The following is a 17,807-nucleotide window of genomic DNA, read 5'->3' as shown; positions in this document are numbered from 1 at the left end:
TTAGAAGGGAGAATTACAGAAATTAGACACTGGATTGGAAATACTGGAATATTGGAAAGGGTATAAGGATGGAAGATAGTTACCTAATAGGTTTTAGTTGACCTACCCAATAACACTATTAGAAAGGAAGTATTATTTGAATTCCAGAGAACGAACATATTAAAGTCAAAGTTAAATTCAAGTCTAGTTCTGGGGATTCTATTGTCTATATCCTTTTCTCTACAATATTCTGCTACCTAAACTCCATAATGAATTCAGTAATATTAAATATAGGAAGCATCCCAGTATAAATACATTCAAACTTCCTATAATGCTCACTATAGATTTATATTCTATCCTATCTAAATTAATCAGGGCAATGAACCCAAGTTTCATGGAATGCATACAATAAAGATTTGTCACTCACATCACAGTCCAGTGAAGTTCAGGCAACTCTCCTTGGTAGATTTCCTCCAAGAGGTGACTCAGGGATCCAATCTCCTTCCATACTATGATACTGCCATCCTAAACTTGGGACCTCCCAGGCATTCATTGTAAGGGAAGTGAGAGGTTAGATCATCACTGAAGAGGTCTTATGACCAGTGGAGCACATCATTTCCACCAATATATCAGGATATAAACCCAGTCATATGGACCCAACCTAAATGCAAGGGAGGCTGAGATATGTAGCCTTTCTGTGTGCTCATAAAAAAAGAGAGAGAGAGAGAGAGAGATCAAATCTGGAGGATCCATAGCATTATGTCTTCTACACTATTTAAGGAAATTTACTTCACATAGCAAAAAGACCCTATGAATATTATGTAAAGGTCAAGGTCATGTTTATGCTGTAGAACATGAGGGTACTACATCAGGAGTGGAACTGTACCAGGAGAGTTGCATGTTTTGTGACAGAAGGGTTGAGCTATCAGAAGGAAGTCTACATGAATGTGAATGTAAGGAAGCCAGACAGACAGCCCTGAATATCTAATAACCCTAGTAAGGAAAATACAAAAAGAGGAGAAGTGATCCAATAAGATTAGACGTCAAGTGCATGGAGAGCAGGAAAGAATATGGTTAGCGTAATTGGTGGGATAAAATGGTTTAGGATTACTAGTATGAAAAATATCATAGTTATTGTTGTTTACGTAAGTCAGTTTGCAGGTATTAACAACCTTATGAGGTAAGCTGTAGTATCTCATTTGGTAGGTGATGAAACTGAGGCCCAGAGTCACACAGCTACCCAGAGGCAAAGGTAGGATCTAAACCCAAGTTCAGCCTGGCTCCAGAGTCTATGTTTTAACCTTTATACTTTATTGCCACTCTAAAAGACAAACCCTGCTGAATTTCCTCTTCTAAGTGATGTTTAGTTTATGACATAGAGGCAACTTTTCAAAAGAAAATGTAAAAGGATGTCAAAGTTCCAATGTACTTTATCAACCACTGATTTATCAGGCTATATAGGGCCTTTCTTCCTGATCTCATTCCCTCTTTGCAAAGTAATTATTTAAAAGGCTAAACAAACTGATATATACCTTATCCATCACCCTGCTTATAGACCCCTGCCTTTGCCACTTCAGATCAGAGGAAATGCTACTTCTAAATTTTTCTAGAGTAGGAAGTTCACAACTTCCTTTGTAATCTGTCTCAACATTTCATACTCTGTAAATAGAGTAGTTATGTGGCATCTGGAATGTATGGGAAATCTAGAATTCTTTTTTTTTTGTTTGTTTGTTTTTTTTTATTTCTTTTCAGTGTTCCAGAATTCATTTTTTATGCACCACACCCAGTGCTCCATAATACCCACTACCAGGCTCACCCAGCCTTCCCCACCCTCCCCTCCAAAACCCTCAGTTTGTTTCTCAGAGTCCACAGTCTCTCATAGTTTGTCTCCCCAACCAATATCCCCCAACTCACTTCTCTCCATCTCCCCATGTCCTCCATGTTATTCCTTATGCTCCACAAATAAGTGAAACCATATAATTGACTCTCTCTGCTTGACTTATTTCACTTAGCATAATCTCTTCCAGTCCCGTCCATGTTGATACAAAAGTTGGGTATTCATCCTTTCTGATGGAGGCATAATACTCTGTTGTATATATGGACCATACCTTCTTTATCCATTCATCCACCAAAGGGCATCTTGGTTCTTTCCACAGTTTGGTGACTGTGGTCATTGCTGCTATGAACACTGGGGTACAGATGGCCCTTCTTTTCACTATATCTGTATCTTTGGGGTAAATACCCAATAGTGCAACTGTAGGGTCATAGGGAAGCTCTATTTTTAATTTCTTAAGGAATCTCCAGGGAGATCTAGAATTCTTCATCAAAATTCCAGGAAGGCCAGTAAATTATGAATAGTATATGAATCAAAACTAGCAAAATGTATCCTTTCTGCAGACCCTCTACACTACTATCTCAAAGATGGATTGACAAATAAACCTGGGTGTTGTCTCTTTTTTCTCCATTTTATCTGTCCTATATGCAAAGTTTTTGCAGACTAGAGAAGAAACTACTACTTTTTCCTTAAGAATCTTCTTCCTTGGCCTGTTGCAGTCTGATCATCTCTCAAAAAAATTTTGAATAGACCCTGAAAGCAGGGGTAATGTTAATATTTAATGACTTGTAGGGCAGCACTGACCAATCAGGCATGCATATCAGTCAATCAGCAGGGCCAAAGGCTGTAATGTAAGCAAGAAGTCCTGTTGTCCAGTACTGACCAACTGAACATCAGACCTGCTCTTAACCTTGTGTTGTGGTGTTCTGGCAGGCATGCTAAATGAGTTGTAATCTCCTGCATATTCCCTCCGTGCTAACATACACACTTAGGAGAACATACTAGCTCTCTCTGTGTCAGGTGCAGGTTAAAATCTGAGCTTTTTTGGCTCTCTATAGAATAGTATTAATTGCATTTCAAACACTGCTGATTTATATCAAATAGCTAAAATTCTTGTTATACTTCAATGATTTTTTTTTGAGATTGGTCTGTATTGGATGTTTCTTCTCATTTAAAAAAAAATCATTAATTGAAGATAACTTTTTCTGTAAACTTACCATGTGGCTGAGTGAAAGATTAGCTCACCTTCACTAGAATATTTAGTTATCACTGATTCCACTGTCTAGGTGTATTGTAAAAGATGGCCCTTTTGATTATGAGTGTGTAAATCCTAATCCCAGCATCTACATTCTGGCCCCTGACCTCACCTGCCCTTCCACCCATCATTGTTTATACCCTCAGTTATAACTTTAGATCTTTGTGCCACAGCTTAAGTCTGTCTCATTTTCTTCTCTGCTCATTGGAGTTGGTCATCATGTGACAAAGACCGTTGATTGTTCCATGTACTTAATTCTCCCCTTCTTCCTTTTAGCAGAAGAACTCCAGCTTTGGGAGAGCATATGACCAATCAACCTCTCTTAAAAATTGCTCTGGTTATTGGGATGTAAGCAGAAGTGATATGTACAAACTACTTGGTCAAAACTTTTGTTTTTTAATTAAAAAAAAAAAAACAACAGTGGATATGATGCTGGTGATACAACTTTCACCATACGGATGAGAACAACACTCTATGGGATGGGGCTGTTGGGGAGAAAACATTTTTTTACCCTTCAAGTTTTCCCTGGCTAGTCTGAATTAAATTGACATGGGACAGATTGACAGGAAAAAAATCAAACAAAAGTTTAATAAGATGTATACTTCCTATATACATGGGAGAGACCTAGGAAAACTAAGTATCCAAAATGGCCAGAGCCATACTGTAAATAGCTCCAAGTAAAGACAAAAGATGTTGGGGGTGGAGTGTCAGTTATGGGAGGTTACTAGGAAAAGCACGGTAAAGAAGTGTAATGTTATTAAGTGGATTTTTAATTCATGTCTTCTCCATCAATAACAGTTTCTAGAGATTTTAGAGTTATCTTGGTATAACAAGGGAGACACTTTTACAAATGGAGATTTCCCTTATACATGTAAATGTCTCCTACAAAAGGGTAACTTCTTTTTGGCTTTCAGAGTTTCTTAAAAATAACCAGCTTAAAATAATCAATATGCTAAAGAGGCATATTTTGGGGTGGTAGTATTTACTCCCCTACAGGGGTTCCTGAAGACCTCGTTAAGCAAAACCACCTATCTACCCTGAACAAAGTTCATTTTTCTTGATTTTATGTGAGATAGAATTAAACTTCTTTTCTATTTGAGCCACCCATTTGGGGGTATCTTTGTATAGGAGCTTCATCTATACCTGACTAATACATCAAAATATAAAAGAAGTATTTGAAGATTATTCTTAGCTTAAAGGGCAACATATTGCCAAATAAAATGAGCTGAATACTTCTTAAACTCACTGAATTCCTAAGCCCTTTTCTGTGGTCTGAATGTTTGTGTCACTCTAAAATTTATATTTTAAAACCCTAATCCCCAAGGTGTTGATGTTAGGAAGTGGACCTTTGGGAAGTGATTAGGATATAAGGGCAGAGCCCTCATGAATGGAAATACTACCTTTATAAAAGAGGTGCCTTGACATCTTCCACCATGTGAGGATAAAACAAGAAGCCTGTGACCCAGAAGAGGGTCCACACGACCATTTTAGCACCCTGATCTTGAATTTCCAGCCTCCAGAACTGTGAGATATAAATTTCTGCTGTTTATAAACTAAACAGTCTGTAGTATTTTGTTTTAGAAATCCAAACAAACTAAGATATCTGTCCAATTTGGACTGAACACTTTTCTCTAGGATTGGAGTCAAAATATTTAGCAATTCATATAACATAGGCCAACCAATCAGAATAGTTCTGGTAATAACTTAAATCAACAAGCAGTGGCTTATATGAATCCTGCATTTCATTGAGAAAAAGGTGACTGGAATTAATTGGGCTAAGAAAAAGATGATTAGAAAGTGACCCATAAGCCGTAGCTTTGAAAAGAACTGAATTTGAATTGCTCTGTTCCAAGGTTCCATAGTCTCCTAGCTGGGCAGTTCTCATTGCCCTGAAGTCATTTTCATTCTTGAGGATCTCAGAGAGAATAGTTTGACTTTTAAATCCCTTCCCTCAACTGAAACCATGAGCTGGGATTATCTAGGAGAGCCCCACTTTGAGAGTTATTTGCATATATTAAGAACTAATTCTCTCTTAAACTCTTGGGAAGAAAGTACAATACCCAAGGTTTGTAACAGTGGGAATGAAACCCCCAGGTGATGAAAGCCTACCCTTTATATTTTTTGGCTTCCTCCTCCAACAGTAGCCCCTATCAGGAAATAGGAATGTATTCCTCCCACAGGTTTTTATACTTCTGCAGCAAATATGACAAAATGTTCCCACCTCATAATATAAAGGTGATGACTACCTTGGAGCCTGTGATTATTTTTTTGGTATGCTTGAAATACTTTATGAAACATTTATAAACTTATGAAATATGTTATGCTTTATAATATGATAATTAAATATTAATATAGCAACATTTAAAAGAAGCGGTCAAAAACTCAAAGTGATTTTTACAGTAGCAAAAAATAAAATGAACTCAATGGGTTACCTAATTTGTTATTAATAGTTTTGTATGATGTCACTATCTACCAGGTTAAGGAAATCAAATCACTTTAATTTTTTCGTGTATATCTTACTTTCAAAAACTGCTAACAACATTGGGTTTTCTTTCTGAATTTTTTTCACAACCTATGAATGACATAATGCTCCAGTTGGAGTCCACTGCTAACTATAACACCAAGTTTTCTCACAAGTGCATATTCCATTCTCCCCTTTTTATCTTGCTCATTCCAGGTCAAGCTTGATTTAAGTAACACTAGGAATACAGCATTATTTTATTCCTGTTGGCTTTAATTGATTGTTCTTTAGGTTCAACTCTATAAATATGGGAATTTCATCTATCTTGACTAAATTTTATTTTTCAACTTCTCAAGGAAGGGAAATCCTGCAGTGGACAAGATCAGTTCTTAACAAAGTGATGCAGTTATTATAGGTATAAACAGTAGGCCTGGGTTCCTGAAGAAAATATTAGAAATTTCCTCCAATGATAATTGGTTAAAAACTAAGAATGACAACTATGGCATTGTCAAAACCTTATCACAGCCAATGGGTCTAATGTTCCCTTCTGATAGGATGAAAGCTGAAAAAAGAAATCAATTAAAATCTGACTCGAGTAATAGATGCATCTTCGTGATACACTCAGGGTAGAGAGAGAAAAGTGATCTGGACTTGACTACAGTGAACTGTGTGCAAAGGTAATTAAAGCAGTTGGGTTATCAATTCTCATCTCCTCCAAATAAACCAAAGTTAGTTAGTGCCTTAAGATAATACAATAATAAACTAATAGGTACTTTAAGAGCCTGAAAGTGATAAAGTACTTCTCAAATACTGATTCAGGGGAGGAATCCAGAAGTCTAGGAAAATCAGCATATAATCCAAGGGGTGTGTATTGGAAGAGAAGGTCCTCAACATCAACTAGAGGTCTCATTATTACTATAATTATGTGATATGAAGGCCCACTTCTACCCTACTCCTTTTTATCACTATCTGACACTTCCTTTATTCTATCCCCTATTTCCTGTTTCTTATCCCCACCCCAGCAGCGCCTTCCAGTGATAACTTAAGCTCCTCAAAATGAGCAGTCTGGGGCCAGTTGTTTCATTCACCATACTGTAGGGCAGGGGTTCTCAAAGAGTAATTTCCAGATCAGCAGCAGCAGCAGCAGCAGCAACAACCTGGGAACTTACTAGAAATGCAAATTATCAGGCCCCACCCCAAACCTACTGAATGAGAAACCCTGGGGTTGGGGCCTAGAAATCTTGTTTAACATGCTTTCCAGGTAATTCTGATACATACTAAAATTTGAGAATCTCTGTTTTACGAAAGAGAATTCTTGAAGTGTGAAATGCTTAAGGAGAATCACTGATTCTCAAGGGACCTCGAAAATCCTTTGAACTGGAAGCAAGATTTTTAATCCTCCAAAGAATCAATCTTGATTTGACAAACCTCCAGAGGTGGATATTTAGCATTTTTGAGAGCACTTACTAGATCCAAGTACTATGTTAAGAACATATCCTGTTATGGTATCAATAATCTCATTCTACAAATAAGGAAACCTAAATTTAGAAAGATTAAGTAATTTGCACTGGGTCATAAGGTTAGTAGGTGATGAAGTCAGAATGCTAAACCATGTAAGCTGGCTCTACAGTACTGTTTGATTTCCTGGTTCTGTGAAAAGGGGTAGTGAAATATAGCTCTAGGCTAAAAATTTTTGCTTACATTTTTCATTCAAGAAGATTGAACATTGGCTCTTTCTTGTACCTTGAGCTTTTTGAATTATCTGCAGAAGTTAGTGTTTGTTTAAATTTCTCAGTGAGTACACTCGCTGTGATTAATAATCTTGATTTATCTCCTGAGTCCATAGTTTGTTAATGTACTAGTAGTTGAATTTTAGTATTATAATCTCATGGTGCCATGGAAATAACTTAGAGTAAATAAAAAGATATGTACATATGATATTGTGTTTTGTTCCTTGGAAGTTTTTATTGAATTATAACAATAATATATACATATTTTTTACAATAAAGATAATTTAAGAACTAATTATATTTTCAAAAAAACTTCAGTTCATGTGATACTCAATTGGAAATAAAAACAGTAATTTATAAATGAATGAGGGAGTAGTATAGGTTGAAATGATGTAGTTATAATAATAATTTTCCTGGAATTTTTTCTTTTTTGAGATATACAATTATTATAAAAATACATGTTTTTGTATTGTATCAAACAACAGATTAAAAGTCATATTCATAAATGTATTAGAAAAATCTGAAAACGTTAGGTGCTTATTTGGTCCTTCACATAACAAAGCAATTCCTACTGTCATTGTACAGAGGCATCATAAGTCTATTTAACTTCTACTTACAGGATATGGTTCTACTTATACGCATGGCAAAGGCCATCCAAAAGCTTTTTTTTTTTTTTAAGAAATGTACTAGTTTAAATGGAAACATGTCTACTTGTTTTGATAAAATATTAAAGGCTAGCTATAATTGGCACTAAGTACTTCAAAATAGATTGTGGTCTAAATATTAATAATTGATGTGGCATATACCTTCCATATAGAAAGTTTTATATGTGTTTCATTTTTATACATGGACATTTAATGTCCAAAATCTATCCACCAAGAAAACCATATAATGCTCTGTGAAAAACTGTCAACACCAAAAGATTTGCATCTGGCAGGAGTTGAGGCTGGGAAAGAGGAAAGGATATCTAACCACAGTTTTTACTAAAGGTGCCTATGTCTGTTGAAAAAAAGTCTTACCAAGCAATTAAAAATGCTTCATATTGAAAGAGCTAATAGATAAGTGCCCCCCAGAAGGGTTAGAAAAACCAAATGCAATATAATAAAAATATCATTTGACATAAGAATGCATCAATTCCTCCACTGTGCCAGCTAGATGAAGTGGGAAATACTCAGCTGCCTTTGTTGGGACAAACTCAAAACTTGGATTAGGTCCTCCAAATGAGTAGATGACCTCTGAGTAAGATGATTCAGTAGGTTTCTTTAATAATATACCATTACTCCTACTTGCCTTGGAACAAAAATCACTCAGTTTGGGGACACTATGGGTGAAAGGGAAATTTGACACTTGCAGAGATTTTAGTTTTCATTTGCTTTGTAATGCATTACCCATAGCAAATTCACCTCTATCTTTAGGAATAAAGATGACATTCTCCATAAAGTGTCTTACATTTTCCTGCCTGCTATTTCCAGTGTCATGTATCTGACATATGATAACCTCCCTTTATAAACTCTAATGTTAGGGAAAAGATTTTATTCATTTTGGGTGCCCATATGGCTATTCTTGACCTACTTGCAAATATATAACAAGATACACTGCACATTCTCTCATTCTGACATTTCTTTTTCTGACATTGAACATATCTTTTAAGAATAAAATAATCTTTATTGGATGTACCTAGGCATCAGAAAATTAAAATTTTAAAAATCCACTTGGCCTCATTTGTATATGGATAACTTATTGCCTGCCCTTGAGGTATTAACATTTTATAGCACAAAAAATATTTTTAATTGTGATTTTCATAGCTAAACATCAAAATCCTGAAGCATTTTGGGTTTTTTGCAATCATCTTTGTTAGAATAAAAAAATAGTGTTGATCAAAATGTTGTCTTAGTTGTTACTGACAGCTGTTAAAATGCTGCTAAAAATATAGTGCCAACTACTGAAAAGCTAACTGCTCCTGTGAAGTCCTAATGAGAAATTCTAAATGAGTTTTTCATCAAGTTCAACAGAGACTCTTATGTTTCTCACACCTGACCCACTGGATTGTTTCACTTTTCTGTGGTTGTTATTGCACATAATATCAGAGAAACAGCCCCAATGCATAGTCCTAATGTGCAAACAAACCAAGAATTTATTTATGTAAGATTAGCACAGTTATTTAAAGGTGATGAATTTCCTGTACTAAACCAAGAAAAAAAGGAGAGAAAAAGACAAGAAATTGAAAATATCTTTATTTTTATTAAAATATACTGCTCTAAGTTCCTCTCCCCCTTTTCAACTACTGTACATTATTTCTAAATTTAGAACAGCAGTGTAGGCACAGTGAAATCTGATTTGCTTCTAATAATATGGCATACTAATTGTGATGCATATGCTGTTGGGTGCTCTGTCATCTCAAAATCTGGCCATAGAAATGCATTAGGTTTATGTATTTTTATTTAAAATGACTATAAATGAAATTAAGATAGATAGATGATTAAACAGGAAAACAAATACAGAAATGAAAGCTAATAAAAATATCCCAAATAGTCTAGAAAATTGAGTTTGGTCTATTTCAGATATTAACAAAAACCCTGATATGTTTTGTATTTATCTTCTGGTCCACAATTTCTTATTTGCTTGCAATGTTTATAAACTGTAACATGTGTGTTTTGCAATAAACAAAGAAAAAGTTCTATCTTCTATTATTCCTCTATTTATCTTCTCTCTCCAATTCCCCCCTCCTCTCTCATTCTGACTCTCTCTGTCTTTCTCAACTCTTTCCAACAGCTGGTAAGAGACAGTGGCGGGGGGCGGAGGGGGGGGGTGTGGAGAAAGCCTAGCTTTTTAGAAAGAAAAAAATGCCAGCATGGCTAGGCTTATTAATGAAGTTAACTATGACCAAATGCTTAGCCTTTAACTTTTAAAAATTATTGAATACAACTAAATTATATGATACCTAATGGTCTTCACTTTCTTGTTAGTTACAAAGATATAAAGGAGATGTATTTAATACATTTCAGAATAAAATTGAGAAGATTTTTTTGGGGGGTGAGTAATGATTTCATGGCTTAAACAACTCTATGCTTTTTTCCTTCCCCCAGAGTCAGCTCTTTGAAGAAATGGGATTAGCATCAGGGAACTAAAGGGTGGCTCTGCTAAAGCTAAAACAAAGAGCAAGGGAGAATTTTTTTCCAACACAAACTTAGATGATATTAGGCTTTGTATCTGAAGTTATATAATAGAGGATGTGATGTCACACATGTAAATTGCAAACGCTGAGTCTTGCATTTTATGGTGGCAAACCTCGGGGAGTTTGACACTAATGGGATGAAGGAGGGTGATGTCCTAAGGTATAGCGACTATAAACGGAGGGTGATCTATTTTCAAGAGGGAGATAACTATTGCTGCTGCTTCAAGATTTAAGACTATTTGGCAGCTGCAAATTGTCTCTATTTGATGAAGTTCTTTTTCTGTTCTTTTCCTTTCTTAATTTTATTTAAAAAAATTTTTCATCCTTTTGCAAAGAGAAAATATGCTTATCTAAAAGGATGAAAAGAACAAACTGTTGAGACAGCTTAAAAAACAAGCAAATAATGACATTTTTAAGTGTACACTTTTTTAAGGTGACAGAGCTCTTTATTAACAAGCATTGGCACAGAGCATTCCAAACAACTAGAAAACCCTGTATCCCCATCTTTGATGGAGTCTCTCAGGGGCATCACTTATGGGGTGATTCCAAGCAAAACGTCACCTTCTCTTCAGATGAGGGAGCCACAGACCTTATCCTAGAGCTGTTCTCCCTTAGGGTGGCACAGGACCACTTCCTGTCTTACAGATGGCACAACAAAATAAAGAGAAGAGGAAAACTTACTTGTTCAAATGTTTGGGCAAATAGCTAAATACTTAGATAACCCCAAAGATTTGACTATTAATAATTGCAGGATCCCCAATACCCTTTCCAAAGGATAAGAGAAGCTGCTATATATGGGCATATGCTACTCCATACCCCCAACTATTTTGGTGTGAAAAAGCTTCAAAAGAATACTTATATACGCTTAAAAACTCAATCTTAATTTTATAATATCAAATGTTTTTTAAGGCAGGGAAGATAAAAATTTGAGAATGGACAAGAAAAAACACAGGAAGAAATCTTTGCATCATCTTTGCACCTGTCTGATCCTTGACAAGTTGTCTGTAATGGAAATTATTGATTAAAATCATGGTAGAGTTTTAGGTAAAGAATGTTTATGGTAAATCATTTTTAAAGGGGGGAAAGATAATTGATACCTCATTTACTAATTTTGTAAACAGAATTTACATAATATAGGTTTCCTTAAATAAGGGTTTTTTCTAACATTTCATTATAAAAAATTTCAAGTATACCAAAAAGTTGAGAAAATTTTACAGCAAACACCTGTATACCCACCAACTAGGTTCTACTGTTAGTATTGTACTTCAATATACACATACTTCATCACATATCTATGCATTCTTCTGTGTGTTTTATCAACCCACCAGTGTCAATCCATCTTATTTTTGATACATTTCAAGATTCAGTTTTTGCTGTCAGGACACTTGTAATTAATTATTAATATGTTCATTTTGAAAATATATTATTTTTTTCTTGATTTTGCTTAAAACATAATACCTTAAGAACTTCACATTACCTACAAATAAGGGAACTGAGGCAAAAGGTTGTTTTATTAAAGGCCAAAATGCCACCCTCAGCCATCTAAGAACTGAGTAGTGCCAACGCTGTGTGGGTGATGGACGCAAAGGGAAGCTCGATATTCGGACAGTGGGAATGTGATTGAAGAAAGGCAGTGATTGTTTCAACAGGGCAGCTCCGAGTTTAACAGGGTTTTGTGTGGGAAGAGATTAGCAACTTTCACAGCTATTTAGGAAGAAAATGGGAAAGAACTCTGAAAAGGGCGGGGCGGGGCGGTTAGGATGGTGGTCTATAGATCCGGCACGAAAAGAAGTGTTAAACTGGAAAGGGGTTGGGGGTGGAGGGGTTGTTAGTTCGCGGGGTTTAAAAAACTGAATCATAGAGCACAAGCTGGGAAGCGTGTAAGGGGTAGTGACTCTCCCCCCAATATATTCCACCAAGGTTAACTGTAACGGTGCGGTGGAAGAGTTGGGCTGAACGTATATCTCACACACGTGAGTGAGCGTGAACCCGCGCGCGCGCGCGCGCACACACACACACACACACACACATCCCCTGATGGGGGTAATCTGTGTGGCAGAGAGTGGCGGACGTGGGACTTCGGGGAGGCTCCGGAGCCGGGATTCGGCAGACAGCTCTGTAGGGCAGAGGGAGCGGGAGAATCCCGGGATCGCGGGTCACAGCTTCACCTTCTGCCCCTCGCGGTGCGCCCGCCTTCACTGCTCGGTCGCCCCCCCCCCCTTTCACTTTCGCGTCTGCGTAGGTGTCTGCCCCGGCTGGCGCGAGGGCGCGGGGGCGCGCGGGGCGGCGCGGGGGCGCGCAGCGCTCGCCGAGCTTGGGGGGAGGGGTCTTGGCGCTGCGCCCCTTCCTCAGCTTGCTCCACCGAGGCACCACCGCCCGCACCTCAGCCGCTGTCAGAGCTAGGGGACCTGTCGCGGCCGCCGCTCCTCACCAGTCTCCCCACACGCCCCCACGCGCAGCCACCCGTCCTTCCTCAGCGCCCCCCCCCCCGCAACGGTGGGGGTGGGGCAAAGGCGCCGTAAGCTCGAGAGAGGGGGAGAAGAGCAGCCTCACTGGGTGGGCGGCGAGGGAGCAGGCAAAGAAACTTTTCACTCCCGCCCCCCGCGCTTGGTCCCCAACCCGTGTTCCCCTCGCCCCCCGCGGGTGGGGACTGCACCTGAGGCCAGGGCGCGAGCTCAGGCCCAGACTTTGGGAGGACGTGGGAAGTGGTGGAGGGAGGGTTACGTGCATCGGGGGTTCGTTTTTTCCCTCCGCCTCTCTGCTGCCAGGGGCCAGGGTGAGAGGGCAACCAGCCACTGGCGTCCCCATCCCGATTTCCCACCAGCCGGTGGCTGGACGCTTTGCAGCCTCCTCCGGCGACTGAGGGTGTGACCCGGGGAGGGGGCCGCGGCGCCGCGGGCTCCCCCTGCGGCCGCCCCCTCACATACACACAGACACACACGCTCCGCCGCCCGAGCTGTCACCGGCCACCCCAGGCCCGAAGAGGGGGCGCGGAGAGCCGCGCTGCGGGGCTCAGGCGCGGAATCATCCCGCCGTTACTTCCCGGCTTCCAAGGCTGCCGCTGTCAACGCCGGGGAGACCAGCAGCCCCGGGAGAGGGGCCCGCTTGAGGCCGGGCCGCCGCTGCTGGGGGCGAGCGGGCGCCCGCGTCCCCTTCTGCGCGGTTTGGCGCCGCCGCCTCGCCGCCTCCTGCGGGGTAACACCACTACTGGTCTATAGCTCTACCCACCGTTAGTAGGGCGACTGCCGGGATTATCATCCTCTCCATCCTTGCCGCCGATCTGCTAATATTGGACTTGCTGGTGGTGGCGGCAGCGGCGGCGGCGGCGGGAGTCTCGCTGCCCTCACCCCCACCCACCCCCTCCACCCCCCGCCCCGCGCCCCAGCTTCCCCACCATGTCCTAGAAAAGGTGAGTGCAGCGACAGTCACTTTGCGCTGACAGCGGCGGGAGGGGGCCCGGGGAGCGCAGAGGGGGCCCTGGGGAAGGCATGGTCCGCGTAGAGGGCGCGAGTGGGCGAACCGAGGTGGGCTGTGGGCACGAGACCAGGTGCCCGCCGGGCCGCCTCCGGGCAGGGGTGCTGGGCGGCAGGCGAGCGATCGCAGCGGCTGTCCCTGCAAAATCTAACCTAGATTTTACAAGAAGCTGAGATCCAGGGCAAGACCGGCCCTCCGTAAAGGAGGTAAAAACTTAGTAAAAGACACACGTCCATTCCTTTAATAATGAATAATTTGTCAGCGCAGGCTGAGCCGCCGCCTCCTCGCCTGCCCCGGCGCTAGCTAGGTCCGGGACTCCCCTCGCTCCTGCCTGCCGCCTGCGCTCGGCCGGGTGCGATCGATGCCAGGCTGCTCGCCTGGCCCGGACAGCGCGCGTGACGGCGGGCCCCGCGGGAAAGTTGGGACACTTGGCGGGGACTCCCGGCTGCGGGGTCCCGGGGGCCGCTCTGCGCAGGGGACTACTGAGTACCGAAGTCGCCCTCGCCGCCAGGGAGTTCCCCTACCTGGAGCGGCGGCGAATTCGAGTCTTCCTGGGTTCGGGGTCTGCAATCCCGAAGCTCAATTACTGTAAAGAGAGGAGGGGGCCTTTGGGCACAGACAGGGTGAACACCCCCCCGCCCTCCGACTTTGGCGGGTGCGAGGCAAGGGTGAGGCGGGAGGCTGCACAGCTGCCACCACCGGGCTGCGGGTCGCCGAGGGCTGGGGGACCAGATTTAGGTGTGTACGTCACTGGTGCTGACTCCGGGCCAGCCGGGAGCCCAAAACGGAGCCTCAGACGCGGAGCCTCAAAGTCCTTAGAAATCAAAGTTAAGAAGCCCTTCCTTTTGCTTAGTAACTACAGCGTTTGGGTGGGCGAGAGGAGAGTCGAGGAGGGGGCGGTTGGAGTGTCTTGCAGACACTCGATCCTTAGAAAACACTTTGATTCCTTTCCCCTCCTGTGTATTTCTCCCAATTATGGGCACTGCCTCCCACCCATCATAAAGAAGTGAATATCCTCGATGGTAAGCTTTCAAATTGAGCTAGTGGAAAAATCCAATACTAAACTAATAAATGCACCAACAAAATCATAAAGGAGAGCAGCAGCTCTTGACCCTGGCACTTTTTTTTGGGGGGGTGGGTGGTGGGGGGTGGGTGGGAGACAGGCTGCGTTTAAAGGGCTTTGGCTGCACTGTTAAAACAAGGAAATTCAAATCGAGTGGGAACGTGATCCTCTCTCTCGCTGGCAGCGACGCTGCGGCTGCTTTGCTGAGAGGTAACTCGCAAGACGGAGGAAAGGGGCGGGGAGAGGAACCTCGGGGGTCGGGTAAAGCCCACTAGGAGTCCTCCCCTGCGCGCGGACGCTGTGGGCGGTGCCTGGGCCAGGGCTGCCGCTCACCTGGCGCTGCAGGTGGAGAGTATGAGGGACAACACCTTGACTGGATCTCGGAAAAACCGACTTCTTCCGCGTCACCACACTTTTCACCTCTTTCCAGATAGCCTGAGATCGGCAGGAGGAGAGTCAGGTGGGCGCGAGCAAGTTTGGGGCAATCGAGCGAGAGGGGCGGGGGGGCAACGTGCGGAGGGTGTCTAGTGCCCTGTGTCGTAGCTGCTGCCTAGCACCCCAAGCGCCCGCCGTGGCTGCGGCTTTAAGGGAGCTGCCGAGTCTAGGCTGTGTCGCAGCAACTTTGTATCAGTCATGTCGCCCTCCTGGTGACTGACAGCGGGGATTGTCCAATGAGAAGCCCGCCTGACCTGTGCAGCGTGGAGCCTTGCTTCCCTCCGGGCCAATAGGAAGGGCTCAGGGGGGCGGGATAGCAACCTGAACTTTATCTGGACATGTGACCACCCCGGCCCTGGAGCTGGCCCACTCCCCCTCCGGGCTTTCGCCCGCCCTCTCTCGCTCTCTCCCTTCCCACTTCGCCCGCCCTGGCCCTGGCCCTGGCCCTGCCCCCTCTTCTCCGCCCCTCCGCGCCCGGGGTGTCATTGGACCGGGGAGACGCAAGCCAACTTCAGGCTGCTCGGAGGAAGCCCGTGCAGTCACCTGGGTGCAAGAGCGTTGCTGCCTCGGGCTCTCTCGCTGCGGGGAGAGCGGCACTCGCTGGCCTGGATGTGGTTGGATTTAGGGGGGCTCCGCAGCAGGGGTGTCGTGGCGTTGGCGAGCGCTGCAACAGGTAGACGCCGAGAGACGGACCCCGGCCGAGGCAGGTGTGTAGGGGTGCGCCGCGGGGCGCCGCTTGCCGGACTCGGCTTGCGGCCGCGGCGCGGGAGCGTGCACTTTGCAGGGAGAAGTGGCTGCGTAATCCGGAGGCACAGTCAGTATGGTGCTGTGTGCTTGTTGTTTTGTTTTGGTTTTCCACTTTTTACCCCCTTTGGCCGCCAGAGGACTATTTTGGGAAAGTTTGGCCACTTTGGATAAATGCCCTCTAACGAGCAGCTTTCAACCGCCTTTGGCAGTGGGAGGTCTACCTCCGTTCCTCTCCCCAAGGATGAATTTCGGATCGTTTTCCTTCTACAATTTTTAAAGGACGTTTGAATAATATTTCTTAACTCTATCAATTGCGGAAGCACCCAAATCTTAGCTGGAGGTGTAGCGAAAAAGGGCAGTTGAAGGAGATACAGATCCTGATGTAGCCTGTATGAAGAGGGCTCTGGAAATCCGTGCATTTCCCGTTCCCTAGTATTTATAAAACTCCGGAGAGAGGCTAATGCTTTCTGTGGCATCAGTTGGAATTCCAAAGGCAGGAGAGAAAGGATGAAGCTTTTTTTGGTGTCATCCGTAGCCTACTATACTGAATTTAGGTGCATGGCTTTTCCTACTGAATTTTAAAAGACTGGGTTTAAATCAGAATGGTTTATGGCACCATCAGTTTTAACTGTTTATTATAACCTAGAAGTTAGAAAAACTTTTGTTTGATAACAGACAAGTTTTTGAAAGCGGTGAATTTCTAATGCACTTAAATTGCTTTTTAACATTTGTATGGCCATTTCTGTAGGTGCTGTTATTGATGGTATTTACAAAGTAATGTTAACAGCATTCTCCATCTGTGAAGTTCTGTGAAGTTTTAATTTTATGTTTGAGCTCAAGGCACACTAGCATTGAAATACCTGAGGATAGAAGTTTAAAAAAATAAATAAAGGGGAGCTTTTTCCTTTAAGGGAGACGTAGTTTGGCTTGGGGATTTTGGAAGGATCAGGTGGCTCAGTGAATTAGGTGAGTGAATAGAAATCAGGTGTGCTCAGTTCTAACTGGTTCTCCAGCTCTCTTAGGTGACCTTGGGCAGGTTTCTATCATTTACCTCGTGTATAAAAGAGGAGAACATAATAATAGTACTGTAGTAGGTATGACAAAAATAGTCACATACAGCAAACTTTCATAGCGATACAGCCACTGAAAATTGTGAAATTATTAAGGTTCTGTCTTTAAGATGCCCTATTACAGTGAAATAACTATAGAAAATGATATGTTTTAAGTGGGACTGTTTTGGGGATATTAAAAGTGAAAGTGTTTTCAGACAAAATACAAATTCGCAAGAATCTTTGTTAATATTCCTAAAAAAAAAAAAACTATTTCCTTAGGAAAAACGCAATTTAACATAGACTGTAAAACATAAAATTTTAAAGTCAGATTTTTCCTTTGCAAAAATAGTGCTTAAGAGCATACAAATGGCTTAAGGTAGAACTTTCATTAGCACTTTTCCTTACTTTTGTGAAATTTCCTTTATGTTTTGAGGGAGGCCATTTGCGTGAAAAATAAAGGCTCATAATGGTTTTTGTCTTTGTCCCAGGAGTGCCTCTTATAGTTCCTGCTGAAAGGGAGACAAGTCTGATTATATAGAAGCTAGATATGTATACATGAAGTGTCTGCTTCATCATATACTTTAGTAACAAAAACTTTCCCT

The 17,807-nt window shown here is 42.3% G+C and overlaps 1 protein-coding gene across 2 annotated transcripts in view; it reads left to right on the top strand.

The window, feature by feature from the left end:
* Positions 1–15,304: 15,304 nt before the first annotated feature.
* NR3C2 (nuclear receptor subfamily 3 group C member 2) overlaps positions 15,305–17,807 on the top strand; it is a 337,191-nt gene continuing 334,688 nt past the window's right edge. The window contains exon 1 of one of the 2 annotated variants that reach the window (XM_080797692.1): positions 15,305–15,431. In XM_080797692.1, the coding sequence (XP_080653818.1) occupies positions 15,326–15,431 (106 nt within the window). In that variant the 5' untranslated portion in view covers positions 15,305–15,325. Of the gene's footprint in view, positions 15,432–15,913; positions 16,114–17,807 lie in introns of those variants that run through there. The other variant, XM_080797693.1, reaches the window with a different exon arrangement.

This window comes from Martes martes (assembly GCF_963455335.1).
Source record: "Martes martes genome assembly, chromosome: 2".
NCBI classification, from domain to species: Eukaryota; Metazoa; Chordata; class Mammalia; order Carnivora; family Mustelidae; genus Martes; species Martes martes.
Note: the sequence above shows the minus strand (reverse complement) of the source record. Positions and strands in the feature narration are given on the sequence as shown.